The 21125-nt window shown below is 38.3% G+C and overlaps 1 protein-coding gene across 1 annotated transcript in view; it reads right to left on the reverse strand.

The window, feature by feature from the left end:
• The window catches only part of LOC109833237, a 36047-nt gene that overhangs the window by 6696 nt on the left and 8226 nt on the right, over window positions 1-21125 (reverse strand). Inside the window, exons 5-23 of the mRNA XM_020400835.1 lie at window positions 19032-19928; window positions 18449-18746; window positions 17890-18371; window positions 16588-16717; window positions 16375-16499; window positions 13972-14642; window positions 13741-13858; window positions 13519-13635; window positions 11967-12061; window positions 10900-11051; window positions 3829-3884; window positions 3543-3753; window positions 1897-2322; window positions 1551-1825; window positions 1293-1378; window positions 1138-1224; window positions 719-983; window positions 167-592; window positions 1-83 (exon numbers count right to left, since the gene is read on the reverse strand). Coding sequence (XP_020256424.1) covers window positions 1-83; window positions 167-592; window positions 719-983; window positions 1138-1224; window positions 1293-1378; window positions 1551-1825; window positions 1897-2322; window positions 3543-3753; window positions 3829-3884; window positions 10900-11051; window positions 11967-12061; window positions 13519-13635; window positions 13741-13858; window positions 13972-14642; window positions 16375-16499; window positions 16588-16717; window positions 17890-18371; window positions 18449-18746; window positions 19032-19928 — 5000 coding nt within the window. The remainder of the gene's footprint in view (window positions 84-166; window positions 593-718; window positions 984-1137; window positions 1225-1292; window positions 1379-1550; window positions 1826-1896; window positions 2323-3542; window positions 3754-3828; window positions 3885-10899; window positions 11052-11966; window positions 12062-13518; window positions 13636-13740; window positions 13859-13971; window positions 14643-16374; window positions 16500-16587; window positions 16718-17889; window positions 18372-18448; window positions 18747-19031; window positions 19929-21125) is intronic.

Below are 21125 nucleotides of genomic sequence, written 5' to 3' on the forward strand. Positions count from 1 at the left end.
ATCAGCTTGTGTGGTAGATTAATGTCATCCCAAACATAATCAACAGAATCTCCGGGCGTCAAGGTATCAGATTCTACTGCATCCTGAAATTTCCATAGCAATCCAATATAAATATGTTTCTTTTTATTAGCTCATTAACAAGTGAAGTGAACTATAACATCATAACCTTTTGATGGTATATTAATGGTGTCCCACGCAAGCAATTCTCAATTCGATAAGGTAAAGCAGCATTTACTGGCATATAAAAGCGCAAAATAAGACTCGAGCATTCTTCTACAGCTTGAATACGAGCAAAGACTGTAGATCTCTTTTCTTTGAGACTTGAGTCTGATTGGTCAGATAAAGTAGCTAAGGATCTCTTAAACTTCAAGAAAAAGCAACCAAGTGAAGCAACACATACTGCTCCAGACCAACTAAATCCAACATCTTTTAGGCGAAATTGAATAAAGACTTGCGAGTTCTCGTTCATATTTCTCTGCCTTTTAAGGACGGAGTCAAGGATGCTTATATCTTGCCTTTTGTGTATCATTTTCCTCGTCTGCAATGGTACACTTCGTTGAACATCCACTTGAGTAATTTCATCCAAGTTATCCTTAAATAAGACAGGTTAGACAAGGAAATAAGAGGAGAGTTAGACAAGGAAAATTAAACTATAGAAGGGTTTTACAGGTAAGAGTTTGCAAAATAATTGTTACTCATCGATGAAAAAGATCAGTACCTGCAGGTAACATTGCCTGATGAAAATGGGCTCCTTTGACTCGTTAGCAATGATGTATCTTGGGACAATGCATACAATTTGTGTTGGGACATGTGCTTTCTGCACGAATGGTTGAAGTGACACACCCAGCTTTGTCATACGACTAAACCCAATATCATCCTGAGCCTCCAAACATACTTCAGTGAAGCCAGACAAAATATCCAGGTCAACTACTGACATCAATCCTTTTTCTTCCAACCCTTTGAGATGTATTTTACTAGATCTACTTAAAGAGAATGCCATAACACCAAAAAAAGTGGATTATAAAAAAAATCAGAAGCCATAAAAGCACACACAAAAAAAGACCACTATAATGATATGAACTTGTGGCTCTGCAAGTGTGCCTGTGTAGTGTCCATCCGACTGGCTCTGATACTTACTTCAGAAACCATGACGCAGAAGACTTGGGAGGTAAAAGACATCCAAGTTCCGGAGGAAGGTTTGAACTATACTTCTGGAGTTCTACCCTACATATAGTAAAATATCATATTTGAGAATGAAGAATTTAGATATTTGCTAATTTGACTATGCTTACCAGCGGAGAGGCTTTTGATTGGCAGCAAAACAAAAGAGGGGGAAGTCAGTATTGTTTTGAAATGTATATGGTGAGAAAATAACCGCCTGCATATGTGCCACAGAGAATCAACAAGTGAAATACTCTAGAGACCAATAAAAAAAACTAAAGAATATTAATTTATAAAAAACGTGAATAAATACAAGAAATATTTTATTAGACTTGACCACTTAAAAAATTAAATACAGCCTATAAGAACACATGCAGTATTTTACCTACCTCCAAGAAACCCTTGTCTGAACGTGATAACCTTAAGAAAGCAAAGTACTTTCCACCTCCAAAATCCAAGTCCATATCAAAATAGTGATCCTCACTTTTCTGTTTTTGCAACTTTTTAACCCATTCAGCACTACTCGCAGGCTTGCACCTAGAGCTATATGCAGTTAATGTGACGGTGAAGTACATACTTGCCGGATTTGCATACAAAAAAGCACTTGATCCACAAGGAATAGTTGCCTGCTTTCCCATATAGTAGTCCTTGGTCATGCATTTATCTGAAAAAATAGCAGAAATTATTACTAGTCATATTTTATGAGAATATGATAGTTAAGAATTCAGGTTTTACCTGGGTGATTTTCTGTTACATGTACAAGTATCTCTGGTTGCAAGAAATTGTAAACCTGAATCGTTGGATATATAAAAATTTCCTTTTGCACTTGCAATGCAATAGGTGAAAACACAACCTCAGATGTATCATGCATATTTGGAGGTTGCATCACAGGCACGTCTCTTCCAATTGTCTGAACCAGAAAATGTAAATCCGTAAAACGCCGCCCTTCAACAAGAACAGGGCAACACAAAATGCTAAAGGAAGACTTCAATGATTTAACACCAAATGCTTTCCGGAATGTGTAGTTCAACTGATCAAAAACTCCTGACATACATAGAGCCTTTCCACCTTCCAGATCTCCTGACCATTCTACTGAAACAGATTCTCCAATAGCTTCGATATTCTCAGTAATTTCTGGTCTGGCAGACACTAGGAAATTTCCTGCAATTTTTTGGGGGCAAAAAGATTTTTTTTATCATCACAGGTGGATGCAGGAGAGAGCATAAGATCTGGTCAATAAGAATGAAGAAACAAGTATGTAAACTATAAGGTACAGATGCAAAATTAACAACCACAGAAAATGCTTCAAATATTTGAAACTGGACAAATGAATCCAATTCTAGTTCCTGTGCTCAAGAGTCCTATTTTTTAGTGTTCTGGTACTTGTCCATCTTAACATCTCATTTCAGTCAAATAAATCAACAAATGGAAAGACATTTGATTACTAATACATAGCATGTAGTACTAGGATTATGATGAAGTAGATGGAAGGTCTGAAAAAGTATCCCAAGTGGTTGTTAGTGGTACTTGGTTGTTAGATGGACTGGGCTAGTGAAGAGGCCCAATGGTATCCATGGATGCTGGTGCCTGTATGCTTTCACATGTAGGGGAAGATTGCTAAGGTAATCCCCACAACTGAAGTTTATAGAAAAATGCATGGAGGACTGGTGAACTTATCTAAAGAAACAGTTAGCTTGAGCTTTTGGCATTGAGAAAGGGGGGTTGTCTAACAGCTAGAAATGAGAAGACTTAAAAAAAAGTAGGAGCCAGATTGAAACTGATCTTGATTGGAATGCATTATTCTCGTATAGGATCGTAGTTGTACCTGTCTACATTGTGGTGATAGGCAGTGAACACAGAATAACAATAGTAATGATAACTAAGAAGTGATATATCATTTTGTCTAGGTACTAGCATTGACCAAAAGATCCAATAGATTAAAGATAATACATAAACAATCTCGGTCTAAGAAGCTTCACAAAATCATCACAAATAAACAACCGTATGCTTTTCAATGAAACATGCATACTTGCTATGAGTGCAATGATTTATCAAATAATTAAACAAATAGATAAAGTTCTAGCATACAACCAAATTCGTTACTGGGGGATACAAAATGAGGTGTCTCACAAAACCTGTAGAAAGTTGATAATATGAAGAATAAATTTGGCAATAGTGAACAAATACATTCGGTGATTATTGGAAAACTCCTCTAGGATAACAAACATTCTCTACATGTTTAGTAACAATACTAGCATGCGCATGCGCACGCGCACGTATACACACAGAGACACACATTGTAAAAAAGGCACATCCATAGTGATTCAGTGAACATTTACATAAAACTCAATCAGATAACAAAATATGGCTTAAGTAGTTACCAAGAGTGAGAGATACTAAAGCTCGTTTGGAGCCCCCAGACAATTCTAAAGCATCAAATGATGCCATAGAATCATCAATCGTGTCCCCGCTCCCAAGAAGAATAGTAGCATATTCTCCTGTTTCTTGTGGTCGCCGAAAACACAATTCCATAGAAAATCCACTTTCATTTGATATCCTTATCAATGGAGAAACACGAAGGCACAATCCTTCCTGCAAATGCTCCAATAATTAAACTGGTAACATATTAACAAGTGATATTCATGTATATAGCTTCTTGCAATATACCTCAGTTTTTTGGGAAACCTCAACTACGATGAATGGCCCAGGGAAGCTTCTTGAATCTGCAAAGAAACAGCAAATAATGGTTCCAAAAGTTAAATTACATCAACCAGAAAAATCTCATAACACACGTCACTAGCACCTTAAGAAACCAAAAAAAAAGGAACAAAGATGGGAAATTTTACATAATGGAATTATACTCACCTTTGGCATTAAATAGGCTGAAAGAGGACAAAAAGAAAAAAAATGATATTCCTAAATGAACATATGTTGAATGTCTGAGACCAGCCCCTCAGCTTTGTTTCTTCGTTCCATCAGTTGGCTAGAACCTAATGCACTTTACTTTAACTTTGACACGGCCCAGACTGATACCCATGTGTCTAGAAACTAATATATTTTAGCTTTGACGGCCATCTGCCAGACCCATACTCTGATCTCCCACTTTCTTCATAAAATCCTAAGTTACCAACATACTCCTCTTCTAGCCAACCAATTTCTTAACACAGAAGTCTATAAGAACTCTATATATACTTAAAATGAGTACACCATGGTCATTGATGTATGTCACGACAGCTAAATGAAGCTTATCCAAGCAAATGGCCGCTTGGTCTGTAGAAAATGTTCCCCAAGTAGGATAGCAATCCTGACCCACCTAATAATTTGACCGGAGTCAACCAAGATAGTATGAACATAACGGTTAGGAGGCCAAATCGGGTCAACTAATTAACAGAAGCAACATGCATGCCTTTGGGCTGATATGCAAATAATCACAGTAAATTTGCTAGCTCCCAGAACAGTTTTCAATGCAACTCATGTGTCAGACAGCATGCTTAGACCTTGACAAAGAGCCTCATTATGCATAAGAGATGACAAATCAGGTTGTTGACCTTATTGATGTGTCTAACAGGTCACTAGTCAGTGATGATGCTATTTCCCGTGTAGAGTAGCCAAGAAAATTAAGAGTCGGTAAGGTAAACACACCAGTGACGATCCGATGCTTCAAAGAGCTCATTGATCATTATAGAAACTTCAAAAGTGTACCAACCGGAATATTGGGTAATCATGTACATCCGGAGAGGGATGACACCATGCTGGCACACAATACAAATTAAAGAGAACAGATTGGACCAAGCCAAATCTCACGTAAATCTTGGTGAGAATTGTTCATGCTTATAAATTAGAACGTCTCCAAGGCACATACTTCATGTACTCAGTGTCGCTATGCTTTACAGTTTTTGTGGTTTGTAGGCATATTGGCTAACGTTGGAGTGAATATATCAGCTCAGATTTCTGGATTTTTTTTGGATGACCGTTGACTCCTATATTTTTTGAAGTGGTGTATTGACTAGCCATTGGAATATAGGAGTGGCATACTGACTCGTATACATTTAAATCATTATGCTACTCACGGCAGCTACACTCCTATATTCCAACTCCCAGTCATGTCAGAAACTCCCATCTCTCTTCATCTGCTTTGCACAAGGCTCCACCTGTCCACAGTTTTTCTCTGGCGATTAGGTCTGCAAATGTCTGAGATCAAGTATTATGAAAACACACTAAAGATCTACAGGGCTTAACCTTACATGTTCTACAGGGTTTAACCTTACATGTTTTGTGTCTTTACTGCTCTAAAGGATAATCCTCTTGGTTACAGGCTTTAGCAGCCCCTATAACAGGTATTGCTTGTGATCTTATGTACTTGCATATAGTCTCATTTTCTGCTAAACTGAAATATCAGACAAATTTCTTTTCAAAAATCATGTCAACATTTTTCTTTCTAGGTCCTGAGTACATATATTGTTGAGTTATTTAGATACTAAGTGTATTAGTCAATGTTGTAAGGACCTAGTTGTAAGAATGCATTAATATAAAAGAGGGGTCTCTCAATGAGAGAAACTAACCCTAATTTATCAACATGGTATCAGAGCTAGCCGCCTTCCCCATCTGAGCCAAATCCGCTGCTCTCCGCCGCCGCCGCTCTCCGCCGCCCAAGTCTCCCATCGACGCCGACTGAAGAACTTTGAAAGGTCACCACTCGCCTCCCTTCCCCGCAATCGGGTCCTCTACTAGACTTTGGACATCATCGTAGGTGGGGTGGGACGTGTAGGCGGAGGCGAGGCAGGGCACGGAGAACGTATCTCGGACGCGGGAGGCGGATCTCGGCCGCGGTGGGTTTTCCCGCTGGAGGCGGTGGGTTTTAGAGCTCAAGGCGGGTTTTCGAGCTCGGCGGCAGTGGGTTTTCGAGCTGGAGGCGGTGGGTTTTCGAGATGTAGGCGGGTTTTCGAGCTTGAGGCGGTGACGAATATCGATGAAGAAAACGCGAACGAAGAAGGACCCACTGCTGTGATTTAGGGATTTTTTGGGGGAGAGAGAAGAAGGACCCGCTGTTTTTTGGGAGAAAAAAAAAGGGGAACTAAAGGGGTCTGTAAGGGTCTGTATTTTTTTTTTATTTGGGAGTGCTGATTAGATCCAAAAAAAAAAATTAAAGGGGATCTGTAGTCTGTACTAGATGATCTTTTTTTCTTTCTCGAATTATAATAGCTTGTTTAGGTTCCCTCGACAGGTCAGTCCTCGAACTGATGAGAGAAGAGCTGATATCTCACCTCGTTGAGACATCTTGCTTTTGGTTCTTGTTTCCTTAGTGAAACATGAATTCTTATTGATCTATCTCTCTTGTTGTGCTGTCGAAGTGCTGCCGGATTTTTTTGGTTGCGCACCACAAGAATACAAGTTGGATCGATGACGAAGACTGAAAAAAATCCGATGGAGGAGATCATCCAGAAGTTGAATAACCTAAGGGTATTCCAGATCGAGAAGAAGATCAGCGTTATAGTCCAGGGAGAGAGGACTGTACAGGAGTACGCCACAGAGCTGGAGCGCTTGTGGCTCGATTACGATCACTTCTCGCCCCTAGCGAGCTGCAAGGACCCGGAGTGCAAGGAGCGCGAGGCCTCTTTGCAGAAGAGGACCATGTTGTTTCTCCGAGGTTTGGCTCCAGCGTATGAGCAGAGGACGGCATTGTTACTAGCCCAGACGAAGATCCCACCACTGAAGAAGGCAGTCTCGGCCATGATACAGGAGGAGAGCCGTATCAGGCTACAGTCTGGGATAGGTGGACTTACAGGGGAGAAGTCTGCACTGGTGGTATCCAACCCGGATAACACTGGATTCAAAGGGGAGACTAGACAGTGCTTCAACTGCGGAGAGGTAGGGCATCTGAGACAGATGTGCCCTAAGCCACCCAGAGAAAGGAACTGGGGTGAACGTGGTCAGACTGGTGGCCGTGCAGGTCGAGGAGGCAGGGGACGTGTAGGCCAAGGAGTTGCTTACCTAGCTGTGGCAGATGAGTCTCAGACTACTGCTGGGATGACTGGAGCTGAAATAACAGAGCTGGAGGAACTACGTCTGTTCAAGCTTCAGACTGAGAGTTCGAAGGGCAAGGGACAAGTCACCCAGGATCTGGCTACCACTACATGCTTTGGTAACTTTATTGATTATGCTCATGCGAACAAAGGCACACAGGTTCAGGCACTTGCATCCACTAAAACTCATGTTGATTGAATCATAGACTCAGGTGCATCTAGGCATGTCACAGGAACATCTAGTGAGTTTGCATTATATTATCCGAGTAAGCATATGCATCCTGAGACAGTTCAGACTGCTGATGGGACATCCCAACCCATCAGGGGTACTGGCTCGGTCCATTGCACTTCATCTGTTACCTTGTCATCAGTATTGCATGTTCCTTCGTTTCCAGTTAACTTACTCTCAGTTAGCTCTCTCATTGATCAATTAAATTACACCGTGTTATTTGATCGAGATTTGTGTGTCTTTCAAGAGAAGGAAACGGGGAGGAGGATTGGGAGTGGTATCAGACGTGATGGTCTTTGGTATTTGGATAGGGAGACAACAATAATTGTTGCTGCTGTTAGCGGAGGGCCAGAGGCAGAAGCGATGCTTCAACATTGCCGGTTAGGACATTTATCTTTTGAGAGTTTAAATAGATTAGAACCTGAGTTAATGAAGAAAGTGGATAGAAAAGAGATATTTTGTAATGCATGTGAACTTGGAAAACATACTCGTTCTACTTATAGAATGATTGGTCTTCGAAGTTGTGAACCATTTGCACTTGTCCATTCTGATGTTTGGGGACCATGTCCTACTACCTCTATCAGTGGTTTTAGATGGTTTGTTACTTTCATTGATTGTTATTCACGTATGACCTGGATATACATGATGAAGCAGAAATCAGAGGTTTACAAATGTTTTCAAGATTTCTCGGCTTATGTGAAGACACAGTTTGGAGTGCAGGTGAAGATTCTTCGAACAGATAATGGGACTGAGTATGTCAATAAGGAGTTTGCAGCTTTCATCTCTAATCAGGGAATTGTTCATCAAACCACCTGCCCAGACACCCCTGCTCAGAATGGGGTGGCTGAACGCAAGAACAGACATCTACTGGAAGTGGCACGCTCATTAATGCTGACAATGAATGTGCCTAAGTTTTTATGGAGTGAGGCTGTTATGACAGCAGCTTATTTGATCAACAGGATGCCATCAAGAGTATTAGGGATGAAGACACCATGTGAGATGCTTTTGGGCTCGAATGTTTTTGTTGTTCCACCAAGAGTGTTTGGATGCACATGTTATGTGAGAGATCACAGGTTGATGGTGAATAAACTGGATCCGCAAGCAGTTAAATGTATCTTTGTTGGCTACTCATCAAGTCAAAAAGGATACAAGTGTTGGTGTCCCACTGAAAGAAGGCTGTTTGTTAGCATGGATGTGATTTTTCGGGAGTTTGAACCTTTTTATGGGGAGAAGACGGAGTTGAGTTCCTTGTTTGGAGATGGCTCTACTGATGCTAGTAGAGGGGGAGAATGAGAATGAGAATGATATTGTGGTCGGGATGATTCCATGTCCTCTTGAGTCACCGAGTAGTGATGGTACATCGCTGAGTAGTGGTGGTGACTTAGGAGTTGGTAGTCAAAGTCAGTGGGAGCTGAGAGTATACACGAGGAGCCAGAAACAACGGCATGAGCCACCTCCCGTGCCTGTGTCAGTACCCACAAATGTCAAATGTTGATGACCCAAGTCCCTCCTCTCCAGTGCCTTGCTCTTCTCCTCCACCTGAGTCGATAGGTAACGAGTCCTTCCCTGATACCTCTGATACTCCTGTCTTACCCCGCAGAACCTCTAGAGTCAATGCTGGAAAACCTCCAGCTAAGTTTGGTAATTAGGATACTGATATTGCGAATTACATTTCATATGCATCCATTCCACCTGCATATAAGTCATTCATTGCATCGTTGCATTCAGTGCCTGTACCTAACAACTGGCAGGTAGCTAAGCAAGATCCTAGGTGGTTGAATGCCATGCACGAGGAACTCCAGGCCTTGAAGAAGAATGACACATGGGAGTTGGTACCTTTGCCAGCTGGGAAGCGTGCTGTTGGATGTAAGTGGGTGTATACGGTTAAGCAAACTCCAGAGGGCAAGATCGACAGATACAAGGCCAGATTGGTTGCTAAAGGCTACAGCCAAACATACGACATTAACTATGACGAGACATTTGCTCCAGCAGCAAAGATGAGTACTGTTAGAGTGTTGGTGTCATGTGCTGCCAACTTTAATTGGCCACTACATCAGCTAGATGTCAAGAATACCTTTTTGCATGGAGATCTTCAAGAGGAGGTATATATGGAGATTCCACCAGGCTTCACTACTTCTCAAGTAGCTGGGAAGGTGTGCAAGTTGAAGAAGTCTTTGTATGGGTTAAAACAGTCTCCGAGGGCATGGTTTGATAGATTCAGGTTGGCAGTTTGTGGTATGGGGTACAAGCAGTGCAATGGTGATCATACTGTGTTTTACAGGCACTCCAAAACTCGTATCACTATCCTGGCGGTCTATGTTGATGATATTGTAATCACTGGAGATGACGCTGAGGAAATCCTACTGTTGAAGAAGAAATTGGGAGAGGAATTTGAAGTTAAAGATCTGGGGCAGTTGAAGTACTTTCTCGGAATTGAAATTGCAAGGTCGCGAAAGGGTATAGTGCTTTCTCAGCGGAAGTATGCTCTGGATCTTCTCTCAGAGACAGGGATGTTGGGGTGCAAAGTTGCATCTACTCCTATTGAGTAGAATCATAAGTCGAGGGTGGGGACCCTGTGAGTAAAGAGCAATATCAAAGATTGGTTGGACGACTTATATATCTATGCCATACGAGACCTGATATTACTCATGCAGTGAGTGTGGTGAGTAGATATATGCATGATCCCAGAGAGCAGCATATGGAGGCAGTTCGCAGAATTCTTAGATATATTAAAGGAAGCCCAGGAAAGGGGTTATGGTTCAGGAGTTTTGGACATCTGAGAATTGAAGGCTATTGTGATGCTGATTGAGCGGGTTGTATGAATGATCGTAGATCCACTACAGGCTACTGTGTATTTGTTGGAGACAATCTCGTATCTTGGCGTAGCAAGAAGCAAGATGTGGTGGCTAGGTCTACAGCTGAGGCCGAGTACAGAGCTATGGCAGTTAGTCTGTGCGAGTTGATGTGGGTAAAAAACATATTATCTGAGCTGCACTTGTTTAATATTGCAAACAATCTAGTTCAGCATGATCGCACCAAACATGTGGAGATTGATCGGTTCTTTATCAAGGAGCAACTGAATAGAGGAGTTCTGACTTTGAGCTATGTGAAATCAGAAGAGCAGTTAGCTGATTGTTTAACAAATGGATTAGGTTCTAGAGAGTATGATATCTTTTGTAACAAGATGGGGATGATTGATATCTATCGCCCATCTTGAGGGGGAGTGTTGAGTTATTTAGATATTAAGTGAATTAGTCAATGTTGTAAGGACCTAGTTGTAAAAATGCATTAATATAAAAGAGGGGTCTCTCAATGAGAGAAACTAACCCTAATTTATCAACATATATAATCTGAAACAATCTTCTAACATCATGATAAATGTCTATATAATATATTTCAATTTATATGCATGCCAAAAAAATGGATCCAAAACACAATTAAAGAACTGCAAAGTAATATAACGGAATAAAAAAGACAAGGACTTACCATGAAGGGATATTGCTCTTGTCCTCCATGCAAAAAAACACCCTTTTGATAATGAAACATTAATAGGGGAGGTTGAAAATAATCCCTGTCGAGAGAGACATATTGATACCAAGCTTTCACTTTCTGGATGATGAATAACAGTTGCTACATGCCTGCAAAAGGTGTCAACTAGAAAGACTGAAAGACTAATCATTAACAAGAAGCAAACAAATTCTACAATTAAATTTAAAATGTGAAAAATAAACAAGAACCAAAACAGGAGAGGCAGTGACCTGCCACTACCAAGGTAAAGGATTCTGAGGATGGTACAATTTTAAGGTCCACAAGGGTTCTTTTACTGACAGAACATGTTGACTTAAACTTTCAAACATGTGGGTAAATACTATGTGGTATATGCTAGTAAAACCGCTACACCTGGCTTCACATGTATCCTAATGTAGCAGAAGGTTCACTTAGATGGAATCCAAGAAATGCAGGCCAAGGACAGAAGAAATATTCAACTTTAGAGACCCCTTAGAAAGAAGAAAAACTGAAAGTGCATTACAATCCTAAACAATACATTGAATCTATACCAAACCTCACACTCGCACACATAAAACAACTAATTGCACTAGTATGTTAAATTATGAACAATTTTACATGAAACTGCATCCACAAGCTGCATGAATATTCTCTGTTTGTCAGTGAACACCAAACACACACACAAAAAAAACAACGCAGGATGATCATGAAAGAAAAAGACAAGTCTTGCAGCAAAAGTAGGACACAATTGCATGGAGATGTAGGAAGTTTATACTATAATAAGCACAATGGCGAGTACAAATACTCAGTATGAAATGTGATTTTGTTGTTTATTGTATTTTCATGATGTATCATGTATACATTATTAAACTGCATCCGCTGTACCATATCTCCCAGCCAGTCACATCTCTTCTTTCCTCAGGACTTCATATAGTGTCCGTTGGGATGTTAAGAAGGTGATAGACCTCACATTCACTAAAGAACAATTTATGAAACATAGGAAGAAGGGGAGCATCATAAAACATTTCTCATCACGGAACATGTACCTTAAAAAAATGGAAGCAGACTGTTGCCCAGCAAGTTTCACATCATGAGTGTCAGGAAAGTGACTAAGAAGGTCCAGTCCTGAATAATTTTCTAGCTGCAATAAGGAACACCTTAGGCTTTCAGTAAAATCACTCCCAAATTTATTCACATAGAGTATAACAAGCATCAGTAATAAGAAAAAATACAACATTTTGAACTGCTCTTTTGTCCATTATACTAGATTCTTTTTTATTCAAATCTTATTCAACATGTTCATATCTGCATCTGTCCCATGTTTCTAGTTAGGTTGTTTACTCATATTTCTTTTCTTGATTAACTCATTTGCACGTTAAGTTTTTTCCTTGATTGACTAATCCATGTTGGAGTTTCATATTTTTATGTTTTTCAATGAATTATAGTGCAGTGTAGATATAATCCAACACCTGAAAAATATTTGGAGGGTTCAAAATCTCTGACGTATAATTTTTTCCTGTTCTGATTGCTCTTCATATTTCTGTTGATTCATCATCATTAAAGCATGCCAAATATGTCTAACCCTCAAAAATCTTGCCAGATACACCCTTTTGAGTGCTCCAAGTATCGTTATCAACTAAAGATACTATGGCATTCCATCCTCCATTCTCACTTCCATTCCAGTTTTGGAAGGAAATTTGAGGTTGCCGATTTTGGATGACAAGGGATCAGAGGCTCTCTCAAATGCTATGAACATAATGTTTTCTAAATTGCTCTATGTTGAGGTGCAAAGCACCTTACTTTCATACTTAAAAAGGTAAATGAATATTAAGATACAGACAATATTTTTCATGTTCAGATGCAATGGACGATACTTTCTACAAAGCTTTCAAATAAGGTAGCAGTCATGAGAACCAATCATGAATATAGTGAAAAAACAGTAGTAGCTTCTGCTGAATAAATTTATGGTCTTTTAGAACTTGGAAAAGTCCACACATTAGAACACTGGGACCACTATTACAGTTTAAGCTGTTCAGATCTAAAACTTAACCTAAAATACGCACTTTTAATCAAGTTTCTATAATAACCTATAACCACCAGCTAGACCAATTGCCTAACCCTTTACCACATTCAGCAATGATATGAAGTTCATTTTTCCACAAAATCATCTTCAAAGACACTCATAACTTGAAATCAAAATATCTGAATAAAAAAAGTTCTGTTTCTCATTGGAGGTCTTCACATCCCTTGCATGATACTGCAGACCTCTATCCCAAAAATCTGTTGCTCTTTGCATCTATGTGCTCGTTGCATCTATGTGCAACATGCTGCAGCAAGGCTATGTCGATTACCTTGCAACAGTTGTGAAGAAGTCTTTAAGGAACTCATATCTTCTAGATAGCCTGCGTACCAGACAAACCATACGGACACAGAAGCAATCTATATGCAAATGACTAGGTGCATAAATATGAATAAGCAAACAAAAGGAAGCAATGGAACTATAAAAAAAGTTCAATGTAACATAAAATCTATATGCTGAAGTTCTGTGATTCTAATTGGAAACATTGCTACAGTACAGAGAAAATTGAAAAGGATAACCTTGCAGCAGTTAGGAAAAATCATTGAGGTTCTCACAGCATATGGACCAGAAATATTCAACTCCCCAATCAAATAAAGCAGTATGTCAACTACAATCTCTGTCAGAGACAAATCTACCTGCCAGAATATTTAAAAAAAAATGTTATCAGTAAATAGAAGGATGAGAGGATAAATCAATTGAATGGGAAAAGAAAAAGAAAAAGAAATCATATCCCTCCTCACCTGCCTCATGGTGAAAAATAAATGAGCAGGTGCTCCTTGATATGCATTAATTATATCAAGGAATCTAAATCTAGAACAGAAAAATAAGCTGGAACCAACAGGAGAAATGATGTCCCTCCTACAGATATGAAAGATACTAAATGTCAGTTTAATCTATATTTGAATTAAAAATATACCTAAGAAAACAAAACAGATGAAGGAAAACACAGTAAAGCTCAATTCAGCACCAACCAAACGTTTCTTCGTGCATCCATGTACTGAATTGCAACAAAGAATGAGCTTATGATTCTGAATTTAGATGAGGTGATCTGCCCAACGATACTCACATCGTTGATACTTCCACATATGATAGGAATTTTACCATTTGTATCTGAAAACTCATGAAAGATGGTTAAAGACACCTTATTAATGGTAATGTTTACATGAGGGAGCTCACTACCATATCCTGATCTGCCTTTTCCGATATGAGATGACTCTTCTTGAACTTTACTATTTGAAATGACAACAGAGCTATCACTAGAAACGTTCAGTCTCCTGTCATTTGCCACTTCATTTAATACCTTAGCTTTCAGTGGATTCCCTGGCTTTTTAACGAACTCAGGCCGCCCATCAACAAAAGCAATACCACAATTATTTTTCTGGTTCACCAGGTGGAAAGCTCTCCCAGCAGCTCTGTTATAAGATTTAACTTCTTCATCATCCTCAAAAGAGTCAAAACTGTTAGACTTGAAAGGAAATCTTTGCCAAAGAGCCTTCCTCTTATCATCATTGCTAGAGATTTCTACAAAGCCAGATCCAGGGCTGTAGTTCAAGCGCAGAGGTTCACCTTCATTATCTTTTGCAAACAATGATATTAAAGAAATTTGTGATGGTTGTGACCTCCACCCCTTATGGTATTTCACCTAGAAATGGTACAATCAAGTCAAAGTCATATTCTGCAGAAATCAATGCAAGAAAAACACTCAAGGGACGCCTAGCTTGATAACCACCAAGGACTAGTATTTATAATTATGCCATTTAAAGGCTTGAGCAAAGAAACTATGTGATTCAAGACCATTAATTAGAGCATATAAATTCCCAAATGGGTCCAGAAAAATTTAATTCTTTCTCCTTTCTAACTTTTACTACCTGCTTTCATTAATTTAAATATAAATATTATATGCTAATTCTCTAGAACTATAAGAATGATGTGCATATAGGGAGATTTATTCCAATACTTAAAGTTTAGAACTAGTGGGTGGATATCAGCATAAATCTTGCAGATCTTTCAATCTCTGTAGAGTTGGTAGAACTTTGTTTGCCACTTCAGACTACTAACTGTTGAAAGCTGTTATTATTATAGGAGCCACCCACCCCTAAGTAGAATGAAATAATGAAGTATGATGGAACTAGTTATGGAAGAATCCCCTTCCCTTAAGTACAACGAAATAATGAAGTGTAATGTAACAATCATGAAAGAATGCATCTTTTTCTCTCATATGCAGAAAAAACCACAAAAAATGTGCACGTTGAAATGTTGACACAATTATACTAACTGGTGGAGGCAAATCAGCTGAAGACATCTAAATGGGATCCAAGGAAATACAAAATAGTGGATACAGAAGCAGGGTGCAACCAACGTGACCAGGGGCCATGTACTGCATAAGCGGTTTAAGCAATGCATATTAATCCCTGATTGCCAGAAGGGAAAAAAAGTTCAACATAGGACAAATAATTGAAACAACCAAAAAGGCAAGGACACCCCAAATAATGGAGCAAGATGTGGGTATTGCATGTGAATGACTCAGGATGGCAGTCCAATTTTATCAGCTCTAGAAAGGAAAGAAACTTTAAGTTAACCAAAAATTGAAGAAATAAGAATATATTAGGGAAAGTAGAAAATATAAATGTTTTAAAAAATTACCTGAGCTAATTTTGATAATGACTCATGACAAAAAAATTGAATTAACATCTAGCTATATTCTAACAAAAGGCATCGGAAAAAGCATCACTTTAAAAAAAATATTTGCATTCCATAACATTGCTCCAGTCATCTACGTCTAAAGAATCTCTTTAGACTGCAGGAACATAGGATGGAAACATCCAGGAGAAAGGGACAGTACAAAACAAGAAACTCCTTGCTTTCGTTTCTGATAAGTGCTTATTAAAGGAAGAATGAAATAGTTTCGGGAAAAGGAGTAAAACAAAACAGGTCAGCTTATGGATTGTAAACCAGACTCAAGTGTGCTAGCATTACGGCAAATGTGTTTCATAACAGGATATGTGCCCATAAGAAAGATTTTGCCTCATAACAGAGTACGCATCCAGTGACTTTGCCTCATAACAGAGTACGCATCCAGTGAGAAGCCATTGGAAATACATATTCATTTTCTACTCATACGCACATGCATACTTTGCATTTGATGAAAACAAAGGAGATGCAAAAAAAGAAGGAAAAAAACCTATACAAAATAAGAAAATAATCCTCTTGATAAGAATTTAACAAACCAGGGTGGAGATACAACATAAGAAAACCCAACAGACCTAATACATATGTTTTTCAAGAACATTCCAAGTGTGCAAAAGCAAAAAATCTTGGGTAGTAGGAAGTCCTTCAGACCTAAATGCACAAAATAAATGTAAGGTAGCACTTACTCTGAATAAAGCCCTTTTACCAACAAGAGTATAATGAAGCACACCAATTACACGGTACTTATCATCAACAGCTTCAACTGCAAAATACATGTGCTCGTGCAGATCTTTAATGGCCACAATTGCTCCTGTTCAAGTCATATTTCATAACTTAATTCATGTTAGCTTCTACACTGGGAAAATTCTACAACAAAATGATTCTATAAAGTTGAATACCATCTGGAATTTTATGATCTGGATCAGTAATCCCTTCCTGCGTTCTAGAGGCAACATTTCGCTTCACAATGCCCTGGCTTCCCTTGCTGCCAAACATCCCAGATAAAGATGCTAGCAGTGAAGAAATTATCTACAACATAAAAATATGAATTTTTTTAATAAGCAACAAAAAACAAAAATTTGATGTACAACATATTTTAAGACAAGTTTTAATATACTTGGCATAAGGTTAGATTTACTCCACAACCATTCAACAATCAACAAATTTTCACAAAAGCAAGCAATCAACAAATTTACTCCACAACCATTCAACAATCAACATATTTTAAGACAAGTTTTAATATACTTGGCATAAGGTTAGATTTACTCCACAACCACTCACCAATCAATAAATTTTCACGAGAGAAAGCAAACTGACAGTAGAAATATTTTAAAAGTGAATAGCAACCAAATAAAAAAAGTGATCATAGTGAAGAAACTGACTACACAAACAAAAACTTGCATAGGCTCAGAAATACTTCAAGTTTAAAGATCTTTCAAATTTTCTTTTCCCTTTAGTATGTGTGTGCAAACGCATGTAGTAGAGGAAATAAGATGGGTAAGGAAGGGGAGGGGAGAATGTAGGCGCCCCCCCCCCCCCCCCCAAAAAAAAAAAAAAAAAAAAAACACACACACACACACACACAATCAACACAACCAAAAAAAAAAGAAAAGAAAAAACTCGCCAATTTACACTGCCATGTATAGGAGAAAATAACCCTAAAATGATTAGTGAGAGTCCTAAACATCCGAATCAAGCCCTATAAATCAGTGTCTTGACTCAAGTCAAAGGATTTGCAATTTGGCACATACTAACACTCTGATTAGCCATGTCCTCATGTTCCATCATTAAAACTGGGACCACAATCAACCCTGCTGCAATCCTGCTCCCTCTTTAACTAAGGTTCAATCAAAAGCAGCAGGATTGCGTGGTTTTTCCAGTAGTTGACATATCTTGAATACTTAACCCCTTCTTCCCAAATATTTAACCTCCTAGCATGCTCTCTATACCTAAATAGAAGACAAGACCACCAACAAAAAGAATTTTCTTTTTTGACCTAGAAAAATAGAACATTTACACAATTCCTTTTGATATGCATTTAGAAAGAAAAGAATATTCAAGGCCATGCAATATGGAAGGAGAACAAAGTAATTCCGTACGGAGTGAATACAATATTTTGATGCCCCAATTTGTGAAAGACTCTTATAGTGGAGTGTCAACCTAAATATCAAAAAACATAAAGATGAAAGAGTATTATTCACCTTAATTTCATACAAAGTCATTGTCAAATCAACACCAGAGATAGAACCCGTTCCAATCCAGTCACTCTTCAATAGCAAAAAACCCACTTCGCTTGCTGAAATAATCTTCTCAATCATTATAGAAGCAGCCATATGCTCTAAAATATAGGTGACATGGTAAGAAGAACCAGATGCATCATTCTCCACCAAGTCCTCCGCAAAAGCAGGAGAATTCATAGACTGTACATCAAGTGGAGAAGGAACACTTTCAGTACCTTGAGAAGGAAAGTTACGAATTCCGGATCTTCCTTGAGAGGAAGAAGCAACCAGTGTGCTGGGGTGAAAATGAGGCATGGGTCGATCTATTGATTTATGTGAGATGCATTTATGCAGGCGTTGGGTGAAGATGGATAATCTATGTAAATCAAATGAGAGCTTTCTTTCAGAAGTCAGATGCTTTAATCTCATGTCGATTTCTAATATGAGTCCTTGTGTTTCATCCTCTGAGGGAAATAGACAATGAACGTTAGCATAAACAAGCAGGACAAGTTATTGAAACATGAAAACTGTAATTGTTTACCAGATCCATCATTGCCAGCAAGACATATAGCAAATTGAGAGAAATGTACATCAAAATCCTGAAGGAAGATCAAATTGAATGTCATTCCAGTTTCTGATAATGAGGCGGTGGGTGTGGAAAGAACATGCTCCTCACTGGAAAAGTTATTTGGCTTTTCTATACTCAACTGAGCTTCTCCAAATGATTCTCTAGAATTAACTGACAATACTGATGGGTGCTTTGAAATCAGCAGAAAATAAGCTTGGAAACAGTGGGCAAACATAGACAAAGCTGATGGTTCAAGATAGATGTTCCCACCCTGTCCAACATCATCAACAAATATCACACACGCAAGGAAGCAATTGATTGGAATACATGTCAAACATCTATAGATATCATATTCTTTACTCATAAAATTACACAAGATTAGATATGATTATTACTGAAAACTAAAAGTAAGCACAGTTCAACATTAAAAATGATACCTCATAGATGCAGGAAGAAGAATTGAATGCAAACAGCTTGATAGAATGAAGAAAAGAAACACATAGATGTACCAGAAGAATAAACTTATTTGTGAATTTACAGCAAAAATAAAAGGCACCTGGATATTCCAATCGACTGTGTGAAGTTCTCTGCAAGAATGAATTGAAATCTCTAGCTTATTTGATTGATGTGATCCTGGTAACCGCCTCATGCCATATCCCAACATAGATATCTCACCAAGTTGGATATCAACAAGAAGACAGCAGCTTGAAGCTTCCTTTGGACTTCTTGTATTACGTAAATGACACACTTCCAATGCATGATCAGGAGCATTAATTTCAGGCTTCCATTCTTCAGTAATAGTAGCAGAAGCTCCATGATTGCTAGAATCAAAACCATTTGTTACATCAAAGACATTTGTAGAAGATAATTTTCCACCACCAAATCCCGTTCGAATGCCAAAGATGAAATTAGATAAGAAAAACCGATAGAAATAATCAGAGGATTTCTCAACCCAGCTCTTAATTTTAGAGATGTCATTACAAGCTTTCAACATGCTCTGGAAACTAAAGATAACAGACTCCATTCCTGGAAAATCGACTAGAATGTCCAAATGATTTCCTTCTCCAGAAATCTGTACACAAGATCTTTTTATGAAGATTCCTACACCAAATCCAGGCAAATCTAGCATTTCTAGAATCTTTAACTTCTTGCCCGAGTTTGTGTTGCTACTGGAAGCCCCATTAAAGTTCATAGAAGTCCCACTGCTTGCTTTCCGTCGAGAATCATTCAAAACAATATCCAGTACCTCCAACTCAATAGTGGCATCAACTAAAATCTTTGTATTTTTAATAATCATAGCTTCAGTATTAGCTTCTGATTTGACCATGTTTCTTTCTGTATCTTCTCTGGCTGTAGTCGCAAGCTTTGTGACAAAATCTTGAGAATAACCAATAGTAGTAGTTTCAAAACAAGCACAGGTAGGTAATACCAACGAAAACATGCCTTCAAAAATCTAGGAAAACAAAAAGTTTTAATTAAGTTCAAGGAAAAACCAGTAAAATTTTGGTCAAATAGAAACTCCTAAAAATGCAAAAAGGAAAAAACAAAAGATTCTATGTCTGTCCAGATTATTTTTATCTGTTTCTACCTACTCAATAAATGACCTGGACAAAATGACTGACAAATAAACAGGGTTGATTCTCAGTCTGACTCTGAACATATTTCCTCACTCCATGCGAAAATTAAGCTTTGCTCCAAATGAGTTCCATATTCATAAAGATGAAGTGATTACTCATAAAGGGGCATAGAAAGAGAATCTGACCTATATTAAGAAAGAGGTAGTTCCACTTCTCATGAATTGGATTACACCCAGCTTCACTCATGAAACCATAATAGAGGGAAAAAACATCTAGTGGATTTCTGAAAATATTGTGCATATGTTGGTCTACAACTGCCGCAAAAGAGATTGGTTATATGCAAGACAACCATTCACTTAGAAAAAAAGATTTGGGCAACTAAGCAAGTGCGGGTGTTAAATTATTCAAGTGCAATTCATAGCTTCCCTATAGAAACTTTCGCATAATCACCGTACCCATGGAACTTGTGGATCAAATGTTGGTCAATTAAGAAACATGGCAGTAAATTAATCGTACAAAAACGAGAATGTTGAGATAGATAAATGGAAAATGCAGAAAGAAGTGCAAAAATGGTGTGCCATAAAAGTCAAAGATTGTTACAAATGAAAATAAATAAGAAAGTGTAACTTAAATTGCCTTGGACTGGGAGTCTTTGGACATATGTAATGGAGGTCAATAAGTGACTGGTTAAAATAAGTGACAGAATAATAGAACAAGAGAAACAGAAGGATTAGAGGGAGCCCAAATGAACATGGAAAGAAGCAACTAGAAGGATATAGTAATTGTTAATTTAAACGAGCAGATGTCTGTAACTGAGCTGGATGAAAGGAAAAAATTCATGCAATCAATCCAAAGTTTGGTCTGAAGTCTTTGTTGTTGAAGTTAAACAATATACATTCATGTGCTATCTATACTATTGGCTGACTGTTATTCACTATGGCATACATAGTTTTTTATCTATTGTATTCTGCCATGCATTTCAATGGATAAGGTTTATTTGTTTTGAAATGCATAACATTTTTATGATGAGTGTCTTTGATCACTCTTTCAATCGCTTAATAGGAATAAAGGCT

Source organism: Asparagus officinalis, chromosome 3 (genome assembly GCF_001876935.1).
Source record: "Asparagus officinalis chromosome 3, Aspof.V1, whole genome shotgun sequence".
NCBI classification, from domain to species: Eukaryota; Viridiplantae; Streptophyta; class Magnoliopsida; order Asparagales; family Asparagaceae; genus Asparagus; species Asparagus officinalis.